The 22,056-nt window shown below is 42.8% G+C and overlaps 1 protein-coding gene across 1 annotated transcript in view; it reads right to left on the reverse strand.

Annotated features, from left to right (window-relative positions):
* cdh12a (cadherin 12a) overlaps nt 1–22,056 on the reverse strand; it is a 47,694-nt gene that overhangs the window by 20,166 nt on the left and 5,472 nt on the right. Inside the window, exons 2-3 of the mRNA XM_026205969.1 lie at nt 15,290–15,680; nt 4,909–5,203 (exon numbers count right to left, since the gene is read on the reverse strand). Of these exons, the coding sequence (XP_026061754.1) occupies nt 4,909–5,203; nt 15,290–15,640 (646 nt within the window). The 5' untranslated portion in view covers nt 15,641–15,680. The remainder of the gene's footprint in view (nt 1–4,908; nt 5,204–15,289; nt 15,681–22,056) is intronic.

Raw genomic sequence — 22,056 nt, forward strand, 5'->3', positions numbered from 1 at the left:
CACACACTTCTGTGATGTTGCTGCGCTACGTGGTCAGGAAAGCGTATCGTTCGCACGTTTTAAAGCATTGTGATTTAAAAACAAGTGATTTTGAGCTGTCTTAGAGACGGTTTCTGAGCACTGTCAGAGAGGTAAGCTGGTGAAAACACTGCTTATAGAGTGTGTTGAATATTGAACGTATCGAGTTTTGAGTTATTTTGCCACTTTATAGGCCTTGAATGGTTAAATAGTGTGTGCGCCAGTATTCTTGTAAACAGTTATTTAGGTCTTAAGTAAAAGCAAACAGCTGAGAAGGAAAACATGTGTAACAACAAAAGAGAGAAAATCTCTCACTGTTCTTGACTAGGGATAAGCTGGTATCAAATTGTCATGTTGAAGTGCAAATGAACTATAAAGACCATTAGGTATTACTTTACAATAAGACCTCATTAGTTAACCTTAGTTAATGCATTAACATTCATAATGAGCAATAGCTACATTTGCTACAGAAGTTATTAAAGGGGGGGGGTGAAATGCTATTTCATGCATACTGAGTTTTTTACACTGTTAAAGAGTTGGATTCCCATGCTAAACATGGACAAAGTTTCAAAAATTAAGTTGTACGTTTGAAGGAGTATTTCCGTTTCAAAAAATACTCCTTCCGGTTTGTCACAAGTTTCGGAAAGTTTTTTTCGAGTATGGCTCTATGTGACGTTAGATGGAGCGGAATTTCCTTATATGGGTCCTAAGGGCACGTCTGCCGGAAGAGCGCGCGCTCCCGTATAACAGAGCACTGAGAGCACAGACATTCACTGATCAGAGCGAGAGCATCGCGAAATGTCACAAAAGAAGTGTATTTTTGGTTGCCAGGGCAAGACAACCCTGCACAGATTACCAAAAAAAAAAAAAAAAAAAAAAAAAACAGCATTAAGGGACCAGTGGATGGAGTTTATTTTTACAGAGCATCAACGGAGTTGTGCAAGTGTTTGTGTTTGTTCCCTGCATTTCAAAGATGCTTGTTTTACAAACAAGGCCCAGTTTGACGCCGGATTTGCGTATAGTTTATTTTTTTAAGGATGATGCAGTCCCAACGAAAAAGGGTCACGATCGTGTGTTGGAACCGCATGCGGTGAGTAAAGCTGCTTAAAATATCTCTGCCTCCTTGTTAGTGCGTCAGCCTCCCATGCCGAAGACCCGGGTTCGAGCCCCGCTCGGAGCAAGTCGTTGCTGCTGCTGCTCTCGTTCAGTTTCAGCCTCGGGATCTGATTCTGGATCATAAATAAACGGCTTAATCTGACTGTTAGCCATGGTTTGTTTTGGATGTTTTTTTGCCTCAAGGTAATGTCACAGCTTCCAAACGCTCTCAATGCAAAAGCCTACTGGCGCTCGTGATTCTTTAGCTCCGCCCACACGTCACGCCTCCAGCCGGTCGTGTTTTCCGTATCTTTCGTATCTTTCTCTTATGAATATAATAAAACTAAAGACTTTTTGGAGTTATGAAGGATGCAGTACTACTCTATAGGTACTCAAGATTAACAGGATATTGAGTGAAAACGAGCATTTCACCCCTCCTTTAATATTTGTAAAAAAAAATGCATGTCTTAGTTCATGTTAGCTCATTTAATAATACAGCTGGAACTTTCGATTTTAACAACGTGTTATTAAATATTGGAATACCTAAGATTGATGAATGTTCAGAAGAATTTTTCATTGGCAGGTTATGTTAACTAATGAATTATCTAATGTTAATTAATGAAGCCCTAATGTAAAGGGTGAACAAACAATAAAAAATCAAAACACTTTCAAACAATGTCTAGGGCATGTTGAAGTCCTGATTAAAATATATATATATATATAAAGATTGAAAATGAATAGCCTATTAAGTCTAAATATTTAAGTATTTGGTGCTGTGATGGACACCATAGCAAATCCACAAATCTGAATGGCTATTTAAATCTATTTAAATATGTTTTACATGGGGATGCCAGGGTAAAGGCTGCTGTTTCTGCAGTTCAGTGCCATCTGCTGTCAGGGAGTGAATGTGCTTTCATTCAGCACATCTCTTACGTGTACACAATGTGCTTCTCATGCATGCTTGTTTACATCAAAATGCACTTTCAAGCAGCATACAGCTGTTTTGTGCATTTTGACCAGTGGATGGGAAAAGTATTCTTAAAATGCATCCCAAATTCTAAATATGTAATGTACAATTATTCACGGTATTTAGAAGTGCCCACTATAACAATATCATGTATATTCATTACCATGATATATCGCATTACCTAATACCAGCACATGCCTATTATTGACCTAATCATTTTTGCATTGTTATATACAGTACATCATTACCATGAAATAAAATGACTCATATCGTAATGTATGATTTTGGTCATATCGCCCACCCCTACTCCAACCGTAATCAAAACAAGCTAACTAATGTCTTCAGGATCAGGAACTAAACTCTCCAGGAAAGTAGCCAGAGTTGAGAACCCCTGGTGTAAAGCATGCTGCCACTGGACTCTGGAACGGTGGATACACTTCCATGGAGTGATGAATCACACTTCTCTGTTTGGCCATCTGATTGGGGATTCTGGATTTGGAGGATGCAAGGAGACAGACACCTGTCTGACTGCACTGTGCTAACTGTAATGTTTGGTGGGGGAGGGGTAATGGCATTGCTTTTTCTGGCACTGGGCTTTTTAGGGATGTATTGTAACGTATGTAACAAAAATGACAAAAACATAAAATAGTTTTATGAATGATCTACAACCTTTATATATTGTGTGCCATTGTAAAGACTAAGTCTACCCCCCAGAGACTTGTTTTCACTTGCAATTAATTCAATAAAAACGTCTGAGACTAGGTCTATTTGAAAGAAGATGTTTGCTAATATATATATATATATATATATATATATATATATATATATATATATATATATATATATATATTAGGGGTGTAACGATACGCGTATTCGTATTGAACCGTTCGGTACGACGCTTTCGGTTCGGTACGCGGTACGCATTATGTATACCGAACGGTTCGTTGGAGTAATTAATTATATTTGAAAAAAAAAAAAAAAGAGAGAGAGAGAAATATAATGATATGCGTTCAACAAGGTAGCCCAATAACCCAAACAACGTAACAGGCAACGCCCCTGACACTCCCGAAGAAGAAAAAAACACCATCTTATATGTTTATGTTAGGCTACTCAGCAGGCGCTCGCTCACTCAGTACGCGCTGAAGGCTCGTTGCAAAATAGCCAATGCGTTTAACAGACTAGAAATGAGAAGATCCTCCAATAACCAACAGGTCTGGTGTTTGGGTGCACTTTGGATTCCCTTTAAGCTATAATGGTGACGGCAAGAGAGTGGTGGATAAAAAAACAACGGTATGTCGCATCTGCAACATGACAGGGTACACCAGCGGGAATAAAAAAAAAAAAAAAAAAAAAACACCAGCGGGAATATCTGGGATATATGCGTCAGTACTATCTGGGAAAAGACGAAAAAAAGGAGAAACATGCACGCAGCAAACTATCCCTGCAGCATTTAGAAACTATAGCTTACAGGGAATCCAACCCAAACACCAGACCTGTTGGTTATTTTAGGATCTTATATTTCTGGTCTGTTAAATGCATTAGACATTTTGCAACGAGCCTTCAGCGCGTGCTGAGTGAGCGAGCGCCTTAGGGGCCGTTCACATATCGTGCCTAAAAACGCATGGAAAACGCTAAGCGCGTCTTTCTCCTCCTTTCCAAAGCGCTTGGGCAGAAGCGCTCATGAGGCGTCTGTCTTTGCTAAGCAACAATGACGTGCTCTCTCCATGAGACGCGGAAATTTCAGCGAAGGATAAATGGATTTGCAGCTCTAAAAATCGCTTGCAGTAGCTCTGCTACTAAATTTATTTCAAAATTGCAATCCATATACAACTATGATCAGCTGATCCTTCATCTTGGCTGAGCTCTCAACGTTGTTACGGGAAAGGATGAAGCTGATTGGTTGGTTCTTGTCACATGACCCGCGGTGCGCTTGCGGCATTCTGAAAAGTTGAGATGTTTTTACATTTTGCTGTATCTAAAACGTATCGAACCGAACCGAACCGAACCGTGACATCAGTGTATCGTATCGAACCGAACCGTGAATTTTGTGAACCGTTACACCCCTAATATATATATATATATATATATATATATATATATATATATATATATATATATATATATATATATATATATATATATATATATATATATATATTCAATTGTGACTACACTTGCTCAGTTCTCCTGCTCTCTTAGTTTTATTTGTCAAACATCTAATATTCATATATTTTCTCACAAATGTATATACAAATAATGTGAGTAAATGTGGGTAGGCTGCATACTGTCTCATTGCACTAGGATGCAAATCTAAAAATTGGCTCCAAAGTAATCAATTCAAAAATGTTGTTCAGAAATATAAGAACAGTTGTGAATGCTTTCCTAAGGGGAAAACATTTTCCCTAAGGGGAATGTTCCACAGCATTTGCTGTAAGATTAAGCATTTGGGATTAGTTATCAGACTTGCTGGCCAGCTGGTCCCCAGCCTGACCAGCTGAAACGTGCCCAAAATCCTTCTAAAACAATCGAAACAGACCAGCTTAGCTAGCTTGGCCAGGCTGGGAGACCAAATAACCACCTTAGGCTGGTTTAAGCCATTTTTCAGCAGGGCTAAATAAGTGCAATTAATAACTAGGAGCAACAGACTAATGTATAACGTCTTTTACTGACCTTGAATATGTGTGTGGACAATAAAGAAGAAGAGTTCAGATCGTCACATCAAGAATGAACGGCTCTCATCTTACTTTAAAGCAACATGCTTTGAGGCCAAGATTTTCTCACACTATCAAACACCCAACCATCTGGGACATACTGAGAAGTGAACTCACCGACGGGTGACATCTCTGGGACGCTAGCCGAGTATGGGCCCTCTAGGAACCTTGGCTCATTGTCATTGATGTCCTGGACTTTGATAATAAACTCAGACTCGGGCTCTAGGGGTCTGCCTGTGAGCACGTCCACAGCCTGCGCTCTCAGTGTGTAATAAGACTTCTCTTCTCGGTCCAGGCTCCTTAAGGCATGGATGTCTCCAGTGCTTGGCTCAATCGTGAAAATAGAGCCAACTCCTTCACCTGAGAGTGTGTACTTCACCATACTGTCTCCCTTATCCAGGTCAGAGTGAAGCTGAAATGTGAAAAGCGAAAATAAGAAATCTCACTGGGAGCTGGTGAGTAAATACTCATCACTATAATTTACCTGTAAACATATGCAAATACATGCAAATCAACAGACAAAAACCAGACACTTCTGTGTTGTAAGACATAATAATTTATAAAACACAAATCTAGCATATCCGATGGGACTATGACAATTTCATCTAATCTGTTTACTAAATCAAATTTGGCCTATCCAAACCAATCCTACAGTATTTCAGTCTCTGATCATGCGACAACACGCTGGCTAATGGAGTGGGTGGCTTATTATTACCCATACAGTTTGAGGGTGTCCAAAGAAGATTGATGTGGCTAACTCGCAGTTATTTATTTTCTGTTAGCTGCTCAACAACATTGATTTATTTACAGCACAGATATTCGTCTGCTGAAAATAGAATGGCTGTACTGGAATTTATTTATTTTCAGAAAAGATAAAAAGAACTACTACATAAAAGATTACAAAACATAATGAATCTAGAGTGTCGCAGGAAACTGTTATCTTTTTAACAGCAAATTCTTCAGCTGGGGCGATGCTGAGTTTGACTGTAAAGGATTAAGTTTGAAGTTCTGGAATTAATACTCTGAAAGGAAAAAATAAATAAATAATAAATCACTGATGTAATGTGAAGAATGGACAATGTTCAAAGGAGGGGGAACTCTGTCCCATTAAATCCTGTCGTCCTGCCAAGTTACTAATAAAGAATAATGCAATAGATAGGGTACAACATCAGGCTATCAAATGATTCATTTAGCAGATAGCAGATAATCCATGAGCTACAACTCATCTTTGATAGAGCTAATCTGTGTTGAGTTAGTTATTTATATCACCAAAAATGTTATGAGCGCCAATGAGGCCAGTAAATTAAAAATACACTATCCTAAATTGGTGACCTCCAGTGGACATATTGCAGTACATGGTCTCAGTGAATGTGTTTAAAGGTAAGGAGGATGCTTAGTGTTGACAGTAAAATACCAAGAAAAAAGGCAAGGCTCTCAAAAAGAGTTATTTTCTACTGAAAAGGTCATACTTCGAAAGAAAATGCGACAGTGGGGTAATATATCCTTACTGCAAAGGGCAAACAAGAAGTGTAACTTGCTTCACATTGTAAAATCAAGACAAAAAAGAAAACTTGCAGAAACATTGGTAACTTTGTCAGCATTAATGAAAAGGTAAGAAGTTCTCTGACTGTTAGAAATGAAAATAGTTTGTTTGAAATCACAATTTGTATTTCAGAGGACAATTCTTATTCTACTCGGGTCTAATTACTGATGTATCTCCAATAGTAATTATAATTTATTAGCAAAATAATGGCAATAACTCTGCAAAACATTCAAATTAGAATCCAATTAAAGGCTTCCTTGTGACAACCTCTGGAACATTATATATTTCACCACAATCTGCAAATACAGTAGGTTGTTCACACGGCATCTCCATATGTAGCTCAAAGTTATGCGATCCAGTATTTTTCTACAGTTTACTTCTACTGAGAAAGCACTGACTGTTTTACCGAGCACCCAACATTCTCAAACTTCAAATATTGTTGCAGTTGATGGATAGTAAGACTGGCATTTATTAAAACTGACCCATTCATTTTTAAACAAGATATAACTGAATTGAGAGTAGCCTATCATGTGCAATTCACAATTCAAGCACAAAAAAAACGTCTCGGTTACGTATGGTAACCCTCGTTCCCTGAAGGAGGGAACGGAGACGCCACGTCGGATGACCGACGAATATGGGATATCGCTTCGATAGACCAATCTACTTCGAGTGTAAACTAAACGAGCCAATGCACATTGGCATGCAATTATTGCATCCAGCTGCCGCTGATCACTGCGTGAGTATAAGAGGGCAGCAGGTGCAATGCATACCAGTTTTTCGCTGAGGAGCCGAGCCGGGAACCCGGCAGCTCAGCGGCGGTACAGCAACCATGGCGACGGGACGTGGCGTCTCCGTTCCCTCCTTCAGGGAACGAGGGTTACCATACGTAACCGAGACGTTCCCTTTCAGTCGGTCACTCTCGACGCCACGTCGGATGACCGACGAATATGGGATCCCTATCAAAGCGCCATGGGTGCTGCCCCTTCCAGTGCCCTGTGCGAGCCGCCTGCGCCCCTATTAGGTGTAGGCCGGGGCTCAGAACAAGTAGCTCCACTCACCATTGTCAAAGCACTACCTCACTGGGTGAGATTGGATAACACTGGGAAAACGTACCCGGTCCGCTTGGAGCCGGGACGCTGCGGAAGCCCCATCCTTCCCGAAGGAGGTCTCGGAGGCAAATACACATATAGCATCCGTTTAGGAGTATACGGAGAAATTTGAGGTGATTAAAACCCTCTTGGGAAGGCAGAAGTCTGCCGGGGAAACACGGGCTCTAAGGCTATACCGTGGACTATACACATACGAGTACCGCTTAGGTCTCAATATGGAGCCCAGCCTTCCATGGTTCTCACGGATTCATCATGAAGGCCTGGCGCCGGACGTTCCGCCGCGTCCAGCTGCCTAGGGTGATGGAGGAACTCAACAGGGTCTACAGTTCGGACACTCTGGAGCAGTTTTAGCAAGCCGACACTAACCGGGGCCTCTCAGTGCCACTACCCGTTTGAGGTGAGAACACAGGAGGATACCGGCTCTACACGAAGGCTATAGAACCTAGCGAACGTGTTAGGGGTCGCCCAGCCCGCAGCTCTACAAATATCTGTCAGCGAGGCGCCACGAGCCAGCGCCCAGGAGGATGCAACACTTCTAGTTGAGTGAGCTCGAAGCCTGAACGGGCAGGGCACATCCTGAGCCTGATAAGCCAGGGTTATGGCATCCACAATCCAGTGGGCCATCCTCTGCTTAGAGACGGCATTCCCCTTCTGCCGGCCTCCGTAACAGACAAAGAGCTGGTCTGAGGTCCTGAAGCTTTGCGTCCGGTCCACGTAGCACCTTAATGCTCGAACAGGACAAAGCAAAGCCAGGGCTGGGTCTGCCTCCTCCAGGGGCAGCGCTTGCAGGTTCACCACTTGGTCTTTGAAGGGTGTAGTGGGAACCTTGGGCACGTAGCCAGGCCGGGGCCTCAGGATTACCTGGGAGTCAGCCGGCCCGAACTCTAGGCACGAATCGTTGACCGAAAATGCATGCAGGTCCCCTACCCTCTTGATGGAGGCCAGTGCAAGCAGGAGCACAGTTTTCAATGAAAGAAACTTTAGCTCAACTGAATGCAAAGGCTCGAATGGGCCCTGCTGTAGTGATTTAAGCACTAGAGACAGGTCCCAAGAGGGTATACAGGGGGGCCGGGATGGATTTAACCTCCTGGCCCCTCTAAGGAACCTGATGATGAGGTCATGCTTACCCAAAGACTTCCCATTCACAGGGTCATGGTACGCAGCAATAGCGGCAACCTGGACTTTGAGGGTGGAGGGAGACAGCCTTCGCTCCAACCCTTGCTGCAAAAAGGATAGCACGGCCGCAATCGGGCATCTTCGGGGGTCTTCTCGGCGAGAAGAACCTCAACGAACAGGTTCCACTTCAAGGCATAGGCGTGTCTCGTAGACGGTGCTCTTGCCGAAGTGATTGTGTTAACTACCTCTTGGGGTAGGTCACCTAGAACCTCCGCGTCCCGTCCAGGGACCAAACATGGAGTTTCCAAAGGTCTGGACGCGGGTGCCAAATGGTGCCCCGTCTCTGAGTCAGTAAATCCCTCCTCAGAGGAACCAGCCAAGGAGGGGCTGTCGAGAGGAGCACTAGTTCGGGGAACCAGGTCCGAGTAGGCCAATATGGCGCTACTAGTAAGACTTGCTCCTCGTCCTCCTGGACTTTGCACAACGTCTGTGCGAGAAGGCTCACTGGGGGAAACGCATACTTGCGTAGGTCCCGCGGCCAGCTGTGTGCCAGTGCGTCCGTGCCGAGAGTTCCCTCGGTCAGGGAGTAGAAAGCCTGGCAGTGAGAGGTCTCTGGAGCAGCAAACAGGTCTACCTGAGCGGCTCTGAACCGCCTCCAAATCAGCTGGACCGTCAGGGGATGGAGTCGCCATTCTCCCGGGAGCATTGCTCAAGACAGCTCGTCGGCTGTACGACTGAGCAGGCCTGGAATGTGAACAGCACGAAGTGACCTCAGAACCTTCTGACTCCAAAGGAGGAGGTGGCGGGCGAGTTGCAAGATGCGACGAGAGCGCAGACCACCTTGGTGGTTGATGTACGCAACAGTCGCAGTGTTGTCCAATCGGACCAGCACAGGCTTGCCTCGTAAGAGACCTTTGAGACGGTTCAAGGCAAGGTGCGTTGCTAACAACTCTAGGCAATTGATGTGCCACTGCAGCTGCGGGCCCGTCCAAACCCCTGAGACTGCATGCCCGTTGTACGTGGCCCCCCCGGCGGTGGTGGAGGCATGCGTGTAAACCACAGCATGCCTGGAGATCTGCTCTAGGGGCACCCCTGCCCATAGGAATGCCAGATCTGACCACGGAGTGAGGGTTTGGCGACAGGCCGGTGTAACTTGGACCCGGTGAGTGCCGCGCTTCCACGCCCACCTCGGGACTCGGCCATAAAGCCAGTGCCGGAGCGGTCTCATATGTGATAGGCCGAGCGGTGTAAGTGCCGCTGTGGCCACCATATGCCCCAGGAGCCTCTGAAAGAGTTTCAGTGGGACCGCCGTCCTGCTCTTGGACGTATTCAAGCAGGCTAGCACCGACCGCGCACGTTCCTCTGTGAGGCGTGCTGTCTGTTCGACCGAATCCAACTCCATACCGAGAAAAGAGATCCTCTGCAATGGTGAGAGTTTGCTCTTTTCCCAGCTGACCTGAAGGCCCAACAGGCTCAGGTGCCGGAGCACCACATCCCTGTGCTCGCACAACTGATCTCGAGACTGTGCTAGTATCAGCCAATTGAGAATGCGAACACTCTGCTCTCTGAGAGGAACGAGAGCTGCCTCCGTGACTTCCGTGAAGACACAGGGAGACTGGGACAGCCGGAAGGGCAGGACCTTGTACTGATATGCTAGTCCTTCGAACGCAAGCCGCAGAAAAGGTCTGTGGCGCGGAAGTATGGACACATGAAAGTACACGTCCTTCAGGTCGATCGCTGCAAACCAATCTTGGGGACGGACGCACCTGAAAATGCGTTTCTGTGTCAACATTTTGAACTGTAGCCGATAGAGGGCCCGATTCAAAACTCGCAGATCCAAGACCGGTCGTAACCCACCGCTTTTCTTGGGTACAATGAGGTACGGGCTGTAAAGCCCCTTCCTCATATCGGCTGGAGGGACCGGCTCTATCGCGGCCTTCTCCAGTAGGACTGCGATCTCTTTCCGCAAGACAGGGGCATCGGACGCTTCCACTGTAGTGAAGCGGACACCGCAGAGCTTGGGGGGAAGCCGGGCGATCTGAATCGCATAGCCGAGGCTGATGGTTCGCAGAAGCCAGCGAGACGGGCTGGGTAGCGCTGACCAGGCGCCTAAGAACCGTACAAGCGGGACCAGCAGAACCACAGCCGTACCCGCAGTGGGGCAGCAAGGTGGAACACAGGGGCCCAACTCGGGCGGCTTGTGAGTAGGCCGGAGTGTGGTGCGAGTGTGGGGTGCAGGGCTCACCTGGTTCCACGGGTTGGCAGAGGGTGCGTGAGTAGGGCCTTTGTTGACGCTCTCGAACCGCCCGCAGCTGCCATCTGGCGAAGGAGGAGGATGAGTGAGGTCCGGTGCTTGGCCGTCCGCAACTCTCCGTGCCCTCCTGGGACCCAGAGAGGGAGGAAACTACTCTCCTGTCGAGATTTCCAAATTCTCCGCCTGGCCCTCCTCCAGGGGAGGGAGAGGTGCCTACACCATCCCCCAGAAAGCAGCTACCTCTCTCTGGGTCACCCGTCCCAGGGCCTCTTGCTCTTCTGCTTACCGTCAGGTTTGACGGGGGCCAGGACGGGAGGGGCAGCCTGCCTGTGCCCAGCTCAACGGCACCACTTGGAGGCTGCTGCAGATGCGACGCGTGAGCAGGGGCGGATGCAGGGGGCTGCCCTCGGCGACGAGCAGGCTGGGGCACTGCAGCCGGCGGGTGGGTGGAGATAGCAGCAGCTGCCCGCCGGGGCAGGATGTGTCGGATCGCCTCAGTCTGCTTCTGGGCAGCCGAGAATTGCTGGGCCAAAATCTCGACTGCGTCGCCGAAGAGGCCGGTCTGGGACACAGGGGCATTGAGAAACCGGACCTTGTCGGTGTCCCTCATGTCTGCCAGACCCAGCCACAGATGGCGCTCCTGGACCACTAATGTGGACATCGCACGACCCAGCGAACTCGCGGTGACCTTCGTCGCTCGAAGCGCAAGGTCAGTGGCGGTTCGGAGCTCTTCCAGAAGCGCTGGATCGTGACCACCCTCGTGCAGGTCTTTCAGTGCCTTAGCCTTGTGCACCTGCAGTAACGCCATAGCGTGTAAGGCGGAAGCAGCTTCCCCGCAAGCCACATAGGCACTGCCGGTCAGACCAGACGAGTGCCTACAGGCCCGGGAAGGGAGCACCGGGTCTCCACGCCAGGAGGCGGCGGACTTAGGACACAATTGCATCGCTACCGCCCGCTCCACCGACGGGATTCCTGAATACCCCTTCGCTGCACCGCCCTCGAGGGTGGTGAGGGAGGAGGAGCCCAGCGGCTGGTTTCTGGCAGTAAAAGGTGCCATCCACGACTTGGTGAGCTCGTCATGCACTTCCGGAAAGAAAGGCACTGGGGTGGGGCGCTGAGAACCAGCGCGCACCACCCCGAGAAACCAATCATCCAGCCGTGAGGGCTCGGGACGCGGTGGGGGATTCCACTCGAGCCCTACCCTCTCGGCGGCCCGGGAAAGCATAGCTGCCACTTCGGGATCCGAATCAGGCTTTGTCACCATCCCAGAGAACGGTAGCGCAACCGAACCGTGATCCGACAGCTCTCCCTCCGATGCTGAGATCGACATCTGGTCGGGGGAGTCCCACTGGATACCGCTGGTACGCTCCTTGAAGAGGGCCCAGCGCGTTCCGTGGGTTGCTCCACTGGATCGGAGGTGCTAGAGGAGTGATGGTCCCCAGAGGGTTGGTTCCCTGCGGGGTTTGCCACCACTGTGATCCTCAAACCACTCGCGCTACTGCCGGAAGTGGTTCTCGTCTGTCGGCCGCCAGAACGAGCCCCAGATCGCGGCCGCGGCAACGGGACTCCGCCCCCCTGAAGGTAGCGGAGCCTGGTTTGCAGCTCCGAGATGGTCATATTCCCGCAGTGAGAACATGACTCATCCACGAAAGCCACCTCAGCGTGCTCGACGCCCAGACACGTGAGGCAGCGATCGTGACCATCACCCGGTGCCAGGTAACGACCGCACCCAGAAACGCACGGGTGAAACGGCATCCTTATAAGGACGATCCGTCGTCTTTACAAAGACGCACCCGTGAAGCTCTTTTAGAGAGAATTTGCTCTTTTAGGAAATGCTCTTTCAGTGCTGAGGCGCACAGGGGGGATGGCCGCTTGCAACACGACAGGGGTAGTGCAACCTGAAGTGTGCAAATCCACTCGACACAGGAACGACCGCCGCTGAAGCGCCGTCTCGCCAACACACGAAGCTTCCGAGAGCGTGCTGAACTCGTAGTTCACAGCAGACACAGTTGAGCAGAGCGATACTAACGCTCGGCTCCGAAGCGAAAAGCTGGTATGCATTGCACCTGCTGCCCTCTTATACTCACGCAGTGATCAGCGGCAGCTGGATGCAATAATTGCATGCCAATGTGCATTGGCTCGTTTAGTTTACACTCGAAGTAGATTGGTCTATCGAAGCGATATCCCATATTCGTCGGTCATCCGACGTGGCGTCGAGAGTGACCGACTGAAAGGGAACACAATGACAGAACTACTTCTTTCCCCATTAGAAGGTTTTTCTTGCTTGCTCTAATTAGAGTTTTCCTGTCATGCAACTTTTATGTAACATTTCATGTGTGACGCCACTATAATTGCGGTGGCAGCTCAAACATCGCTTGATGGAATATGTTATAATTTCATTCAGAAAGTTCATGCAAACAAATCCATGCAATTTATTACACTTAATGAATTATTTAAATGAATATTCACAGATGTATGTAAGGCAGAATTGTATGCCCTTTTTTAAAGAAGTCAAACATGTTGATTAGAACATTTATGCATCTCCTGAAGTACGTACATATGTTCACTCTAATTGGCATTCTAATTGTTGTGCCAGATAAATGGAGACTTAGGTCTCTGCAGAGCAAAACTGGGTGTTTATCACCTTGTAGGTGTTTTCAAACTGCTGGGTGTTTCTAAATCATGCAATCTAAATGATCCTCCTTACCCAACCCCACCCCACCCCTAAACCTGATGTCACTATGACGTCAACCAATCAGGTATCATGTTGTAAAAACACCCTGATCTGTTAACTCCCATTACTTTCCTGCCTACACTTGGATAAATGGGGCTGTAAATGTAAAATAAACTATATTTTACTTACAGCTGAACATATTGAATTCCAAATTAACTGCAATATTCATTGTAAAAACCTTGATTCTTAAAATCAAGATATTATGCATTGCTTTTCTGCAGTGGTGCTAGGGAATACATATATTTTAGGTCATGTTTTAGAATCTGGAAATGTTCATAGATATTTATATTATTCTGTTCAATATTAGTTTGTCCAAGATGGCTACAAGCTTAAAAAGAAGAAGAAGAAAAAAGTAGCTTCTCCAATACCGCACTGCCATGGTAGTTTATTTTTCATGAAAATGCTAATTCATCCCACCCTGTTATATAGACCTATGTTATTAGTAATGGTTAAGATGATAAAATGTCAACAACTGTTAACAGTTACTATTTAAATAGCAGCTTGCTCATCCACGCAATTCATAAATAGCCTGTAGGCAATATTCTTCCAGTGACCTGAGTTAAAGGAGCTTATAGCCAACAAACACTATTTATAGTGACAGGCTACCATGCTTGTTTGCTATTAAAGCTTTATTTGCTCTTGCTACTGCTGTTTTGGGGGTTATATAAATCAGAGTTTACAGACAACAGTGCAATTTGACTGATCTTGAGTGAAAAAGAGTGAGTTTTTATTCAGTGTGTTACAGCAACAGAAGTAGAAGAGGCATGTGGTTGAGAACACACCTGTGACAAGCCCTTGTCTTCGAATGTGCATTCACACAGACAGCACTCACACACAGTTAGGCCACACTGATTGCAATGGCATTGACTGCAGACTATTCAATTTAGCCCTGATCCCATTTAAACTGAAGGTGCTCAATCCCAACCTCCTTTGTGCAGAACCTTGGTATTGAATTTTCAGCCTGGGATACAATATGGAGCCCTTTTAACCTTTTCCCACTTCTGTGAATACTAATTAAATGTTTTTTAGAATATGACATTCCCATTTTTATGTTTGACATGATGTAACAGTTTTGGTGGATCAGAATATGTCCCATAGATTTAAAGACGATATCAGCTTGTCATTTTGTTTCGTTGGTCAAATGAAATGACAATAAATAAATAGATAAAAACATAAAACAATAATAATTCTGAAGTCAAACTAATGAAGTGTATTGAACCACATTAAAATCACATGAACAGTTAATAAAAATGCATATACGTGCTACTTTGCAGATGCTGAAAATGCTTTATTTGCATGCTCTCAGTCGCTACACTTTAATCAATTTCTCTGCTGCTTTGAATAAATTACCTTCGGAGAGCATCTTGCAGAGCATCTTCAAGGTCTATACATTTAGCATGCATATGAATGCGCAAATGATATGTATGTATGAATATGCCAATTTTGTTTAGCCTATTCCAATGCCATGCAATGCAAAAAAAAAAGTTTTTATCTTGTTACTGTACATGTAATCACATCTTGCAGTCTCCATTGCAACATCTGGTTGCTCAACCCATGTTATGTGGTACATAGAATATTTAGTTTCAAGCAACTCAAAGCTTGTCATGAACAAAGGGAAGGGAAGATGAAAGAATAACTACAAGCTCTAGTTCAAGCCTTTGAACAGCCCACAGTTTTATTCCCAATCTATACTCAATACCTTTGACCCTAAACATTGACTCTGAGAATCAATATCATCTTACCTTTCCAACATACTGTGGATCAGAACCCATGTATTCCTCCAGAACAAAGAACTGGTTCCACACCCATCCTCTCTTGACTCTGTGAACTCCCATCATGCCGTGTTTCCTATGTGCCATCATGTTTCTGTGCTGCTCCTTCCCCATCCTGCTCTGGGATGAAGAGTGGAGGGGAGAGACGAAGCTTTTGTCTAAGAGGCACCAGAGGAACAGCAGCAGACAGTTCCCCATGAGCATTGGAACAACCTTTAGGTGCAAAGATTGATACTGGTGACTTTTATGGTAACGGCAAAAGAGCGATGAATCCAGTATAAAGAAGTCCACAAAGCCTCGGCGGAACAGAACAACTAACATCCATGGAATTCCTGGGGCGCTTGAAATTTTAGTGAACCGCCTGCAGGAGAAAAGAAGTTACAGCACTTTAAATCAATGAGATTATGAGGATTTGCAGATGTGTCTGGGTATCATGTTGGCATGCAATGAAAGCAGAAGACACTGTCTGTTATGTTTTCATGTAAATCTTTGTCTTTTCAGCTATAACGTATCTCACTTGAAGGGCTTTGCAAATGCTGAGCAAATTGGCTCACTCAAGTTCATTTAGTACATTGAGTACTGGGAGGTTTGAGAAACAAGCATATAAAAAAGACTGCAAGAACGAGGGAGTTTGGCAAGACTTGAACAACTGTTGGCAGACCTCCAGGAAAGTGGTGGATGTGCAATTCTGTGCTAATTTCCAATGCATTAGTCTTGAAAATGAGGTGGCCCATTTGAATAGGAGGGTTGTTTTTGACCTGGCATTTGCAACACAGATGGTATTTCACAGGAAGCAAACGTCGGTCCAGATGCTTAGGGTCAAAAATCTGACAACTTTCCTCTTAATCACCCTCTGAATAGAGAGAACCTGTACATACAAGGGGACTATCCATCATAGTTGTACCAAGTATTATGAAACTGAAGGTGGTAATACAACCAATGGCTTTACGATTTTGATTGTGTAGCAGATGGAAATTTTGGATGTTAATTAATATAACAGTATGAATCGGGGTAACTAATGAGGCCATGTCAGAAAAAAAAATCTTTAAAAACTATTGGAGATTCACAGCTGGTTCTAAAATTACTGGGTGAATGTGTTCAAATCTGTGAATCAGTAACAGGTTGGAGTATAAGTAAAGGAGCTTATTTATTATTCTAACATAAATACACTAAACACATTCTCAAATCAGAAATAAATTAGAATCTAAATTAGAATCATGTGAGACATAATAATAATAATAATAATAATAATAATAATAATAATAATAATAATAATAATAATATAGTCATTCAGTCATTCCCTCAAATCAATAATTAAAAAATGCTGGTTCATTTAGGGATTAAACAAGTGACTTGGAATAGCATACAACCTTATTACTTCCTATATTAATTTAATATTTTTATATAATATGCTAGTATACTATTGTGAACAAAGCAACTGTCTTAATGCAATCATTAAACTATTAACCCCCCCCCCCCCACCCTTTTTTTCTTTCTTAAAAAAGTGATTGGACAAAAGTCTTTATATTAGTACTGTATGAGTGAGTCACTGAATCATTTGCTCATCTGATTCATTCAAAACACTGATTCATTTAAAATGCCAGTGCTGTGTTGCTCAGAGCAATGGTTAGTCCTGCTGTGGCAATATTGTTTAAATCTAATTTTCTCAAAATTAACTTTCAACTGTTGTATAAAAGCAATATTACCCAGATGGGGAATAGTCCTCTGGTATTATCATGAGTGTATGTTAAAATGATAGTTGCATCATATGTATAATATAAGTTATATGTTCATTAAAATAAATAAATTTATTAGACTCTCCTTTATATTAAGAAGGCAATATTTAAACTATGAATAATGATTTGTTTGCCAAATCCAGATCAGCAATACACAGTAAAACAAAAAAACAAAAAAATCATGCCTTTTAAAAGAAGCACACTGCAGTGATTTCACAGCACTGGCAATGGAGGGATGAGATAAAACAATATTTTCCCATATTCTCACAGGACTTACCCCCCAGCCTTTATGTTACACCTGTTACAGTACATACAGTGCCTCAACTTAATATACTGGTTTAATATTCTACAACATGCACAAATCTGACATAATGGGAGATTAACTATGTTTTAGTTAGAAGTGATTTCATGCTGCAACATGCAAAAAAAATCCATGCAGATAAAGAGGGCAGGACAACATACAGTATATGAGATTGTGCCAGACAGACCACCAAGCAGAGCAAATGATTGCAATACGAATCTCTGGAGACCTCTTGTGTGCCGTAGTAGCGAGATGTCTTATGGCTGGCAGGACATTGTGTCTCTGCAGCAATATTATTATTCCACATGGAGAAAACTCAGCAATTGTCTCAAAACTTAACAAGCTCAAAGACCTCAAATGCGGTGCACCCAGGAAGAGCACTTTCCTTGTCTGTCCAAAGGTCATCAAACATTAAAACTATACCCTCATTATTTTGGATTGTCTTTGTATTTTTGCTTTTGACTATTTAAGTTTACTGCCAGTCTGTGGTAAATGAATTTACGGTTGTATTCAGGCTGACGTGATGTAAGGTGAAGTGAGTGAACTTTACTCTCTGGGTCTGTTGCTGAATAAACATGTGACTTTCTAGCATGCATCACCCAGCAGATTCACTGAAGTTACGCTGTCATATCATGTTAGAAAGAGAGGGCTGTTAAGCAGAGGCTGAGGACTCACAAACACACTAGAGACGTACAACCAAGAGGAAGAAAACACACACTTATATATCACCATTGAAAGTGGTAATTGATATGAAATGATAGCCTTAAATATGCTCTCATTACTGTTTTACAAGCCTGACGGCAGTGAGCCTGGGTTGTTCAGAGCAGAGAGTGATATGCAAATGAAGGAAATCACATAATTAAATCTTAAAACTTCATTCAACAATGTAAAGTTGAGAGTTCCCCTGTGATTAAAAGTGATTCCACTTACTATGTTAGCTTCGTAAAGCTCATCCAATTTAAAGCCTATTAGGTTTAGACACATAGGCAGCAATATGGAGAGAGGATGGCCTGTGCTACTGTAACATTTGGACTTAAGCGAAGTGACACTCTTGAATCATCCCCCAACTGTTTTCTTTAATACACCAATCCATTCAGGAATTTATCTGTATATATACTGAATTATTCACTGAACTTGGCCTTCGTTTGGAACTATTTTTAAGCAAACAGAATGGAAGTGTCTGGCACAGGTTTGGGTAAACTTTTTGACTCACGGTGAGGGTGAGGGGCTGCATAATATGTTTATGATAAATTAAGCTAAATATGATAAATTAAATTAAGCTTTTTATTCTAAATTGACACTCACTTACTACTGTACTGAATGCACATCTGTATATAGGCCTATGTGGCAGTTTTATTCTTGTACCATCTCTACCTTTTCTTTATGAGCACTTTAAGACATACAGATAAGTTGCTTTGGTGTACATGTCAATTGATGTATATGACACATTTTATAATTTCATTCAGAAATAATGGAAAACAAATGAAACATTTACAAACATTAGATACATTCCCCACACTCCACAAAAATCCCCTGTACATTTAGCAGTGTTCAGAATAGAAAAAAAGACTGAACGTATATCCTAAGCAAGAAACAAACACAAATTAGTGGCATAAGTGACATCATTTCTTATTTAACTATTGTAAATTATGTAGTAAATTATAGAATTTGAACACAGCCTCGTTTTGCAACGTCTTATTTAGTTACAAGACATGAAGATACTTTCTCTGTAAATGGTGAACTAACTTGTGTATGTCAGAGAGGATATTGGTATTTTTTCCCCCTTCAAAGCACTATGTTACTCAAGAATAATAGACATTAGGCAGGGTAGACAGCATATTGCATTTGACACAAGCGGAAATAAGGTTTTGAGGGATAGATAAGAGTCAATATATTATCTGCCATTCAGCCGGAGAAACACGTACATTATGTAGAAACAGAAACAGAAAGCATGGGCTGTAAATATTAGATAAGAGGTTGACTGCACAATACATCAAATCAATCAAATGAAATATAGCATCTAACGTACCCTGGTCTGTTGCTGCAAGTTTTGTCGTCATGTAAATGTACGCGCACACCTTTACCCATACTTATCAAAGTATATAAAGACCTGACAAAATATAAAGATATGTTTTGTTTTCATTTCAAGAACGAAACTGATGGCTGCGGTTTTTTACGTTTGTTTATCATATTGTGGATTTATTCAATCCTTCTGCCCAAACACCATCGCTGAAATTGGATAAGTTGCCTCATGTATGCCCTTGGCCAACTGCAGCCCCCTCAGGAAAAAAAAAAACAAAAACAATAAAATCCCTTTTAAATTTGTGCTCAACAAGAGGGCATGGCAAAAACAACACAGTTAACCCAGCAAGAACTAGAATTGCACTTCACAGGGCCAAGTCTTTGAATTCTCAGGGCATTTTGGAAATAGATGCGTGGGTGTGCATGTAACTTGTGCATCGCGTGACTTTTGAGCACATGGGTTTCTGAACTCTGTGTTCTTTTGCTAATATTACTGTGTAATGTATGTCTGCCCTCTTATGCTCTACTGCTCTCTTTCTTGCATGAATGATTGTAATGTTTAGAGGACCCATTAACATTTACCCATCTTAGGGATGAGAAAAGTGATTCCTGTGATGGCAAATCTGAATTTTCAGCAGCTATTACTCCAGCCTTCAGTGTAATTCTAATACACTGATTTGATGCTCAATAAACATTTCTTATTGTTTTCAATGCTGACAATTTTTATTTATTTTTATTTTTTTGCTTCACATATTTGTGGAAATATATATAATATTATAATACACCTCATTAAAAATTATGAATGATTTCTGAATGATCATGTGACAGTAAAGACTAGAGAACTACTCCTTGCCTTGACATCCACAACTGTTCCACCATTCTGGTCGATGATGCTACCCAGGTAGGTAAAGGACTGAAATTCCTCCAGGGGACCTCCATGCAGTGTGATTAATTCGGTACTGGTGAGGTTGATCTTCAAAATTTTTCTCTTGTCTTCGTTGATGTTGAGTCCAACCTGTGCTGATATGGCTGCCACCATGTTTGTTTTCTCTTGCATTTGCTGTTGACTGTACGAGAGGAGTGCGATATCGTCTGCAAAGTCCAGGTCATCGAGCTGGTCCAACAAGGTCCACTGGATTCCGTTTCTGCACTCCCGAATGGATGTCTTCATTATCCAGTCTATGGCGAGGAGGAATAGGAACAGCGACAACAGGCATCCTTGACGAACTCTGGTTCGCACCTGGAAAGCTTTTGTAAGCAAAGACATCTCATTGTAGGAATTACTCTGGTTGGTTTCTCACTATCAATTGGAAGATCCACATTGGCTGGTTCAATGTCAGGGGAATGGGGGGTGCTGGTCTGTTTAGAAGTTCTTCAAAATGCTGAGCCCATCTGTTCATCTGCTGTGCTAAACTGTTGATGGTGTTCCCCTGCTGGTCTTTAACAGTTCTTTCTGGTTTATTGAAATTTCCGGAGAGTTGTTTGATGGTGTCATACAGCTTTTTCAAATTGCTATTGTAGGCTGCCTGTTCTGCTTCAGCTGCCAGAGCATTTATACAGTTTTCTTATCTTTCTTGATGCTCTTCTTCACTCTTCTGTGTATTCTTCTTGTGCCTTTGCATTTGCTTCTCAAATTTTGCTGTTGTTGACTGCTGACTTCTTCTTTTTCCTTTCTTCGATCTTGGTCAGTGTTTCTGTTGTTTCTTCTTTGACCCAAATACTTCTTGGCATGTATACCGTAGTGCTTCTTTAACTTTCTGCCACCTTTTGAGTATACTGTCATCTTCTTCTTCATCATATATGTATATATATATATATATATATATATATATATATATATATATATATATATATATATATATATATATATATATTATATATATATATATATATATATATATATATATATATATATATATATATATATATTATATATATATATATATATATATATATATATATATATATATATATATATATATATATATATATATATATGGTGAACATCACAGTATAAATTATGAAAACGTTACATTTGAGAAAACTTACCGTGGCCCATAAAAATGCTTCTTACTGCTCTTTATTTATTAATTTTTTTTCTCTGTGATTCATGTGCTGCCCAAAAGAGTGTATGCTTTCCTCCCTAAGGCTGAATGATTTTCAGCACCCACACTTGCAAATCTTTTTATTTAACTGAGATTCTAGTTGCTGCAGTGTTTGGATCCTATTATTATTATTATTATTATTGTGATTCTATACAGTATGTTCGTTGTTGTTGCAAGCTTTTTTTTTTCTTCTTCTTCTTCTCTGTGTCACTACAAAGATGTGTAGGCCTATATGTTGTTCTTATGAATATTAATCTTTAAAAGGAATTTACATAAAGTGAATTACAATTACAAGCAATTTGCACATAATATTGCTTTTATACAGCTACAATGCATGTGGTGTATAGCTACATACAAACTATTTTATTTTATAATTATTTTTTTAAGACTAAAAATTAAAGCGCTAGTTCACCCACAAAAATAAAATTATATCATCAATTAATCAACCTCATGTCGTTCTAAACCTGTGAGACCTTTGTTTATCTTTGGAACACAAAATAAGATATTTTTTTATGAATTCTGAGAGCTTGCAGAATAATAAAGGCTAAGAAACGTAACAAGGGCATCATAAAA

The sequence above is a fragment of the Carassius auratus genome, chromosome 27 (assembly GCF_003368295.1).
Source record: "Carassius auratus strain Wakin chromosome 27, ASM336829v1, whole genome shotgun sequence".
Classification (NCBI taxonomy): domain Eukaryota; kingdom Metazoa; phylum Chordata; class Actinopteri; order Cypriniformes; family Cyprinidae; genus Carassius; species Carassius auratus.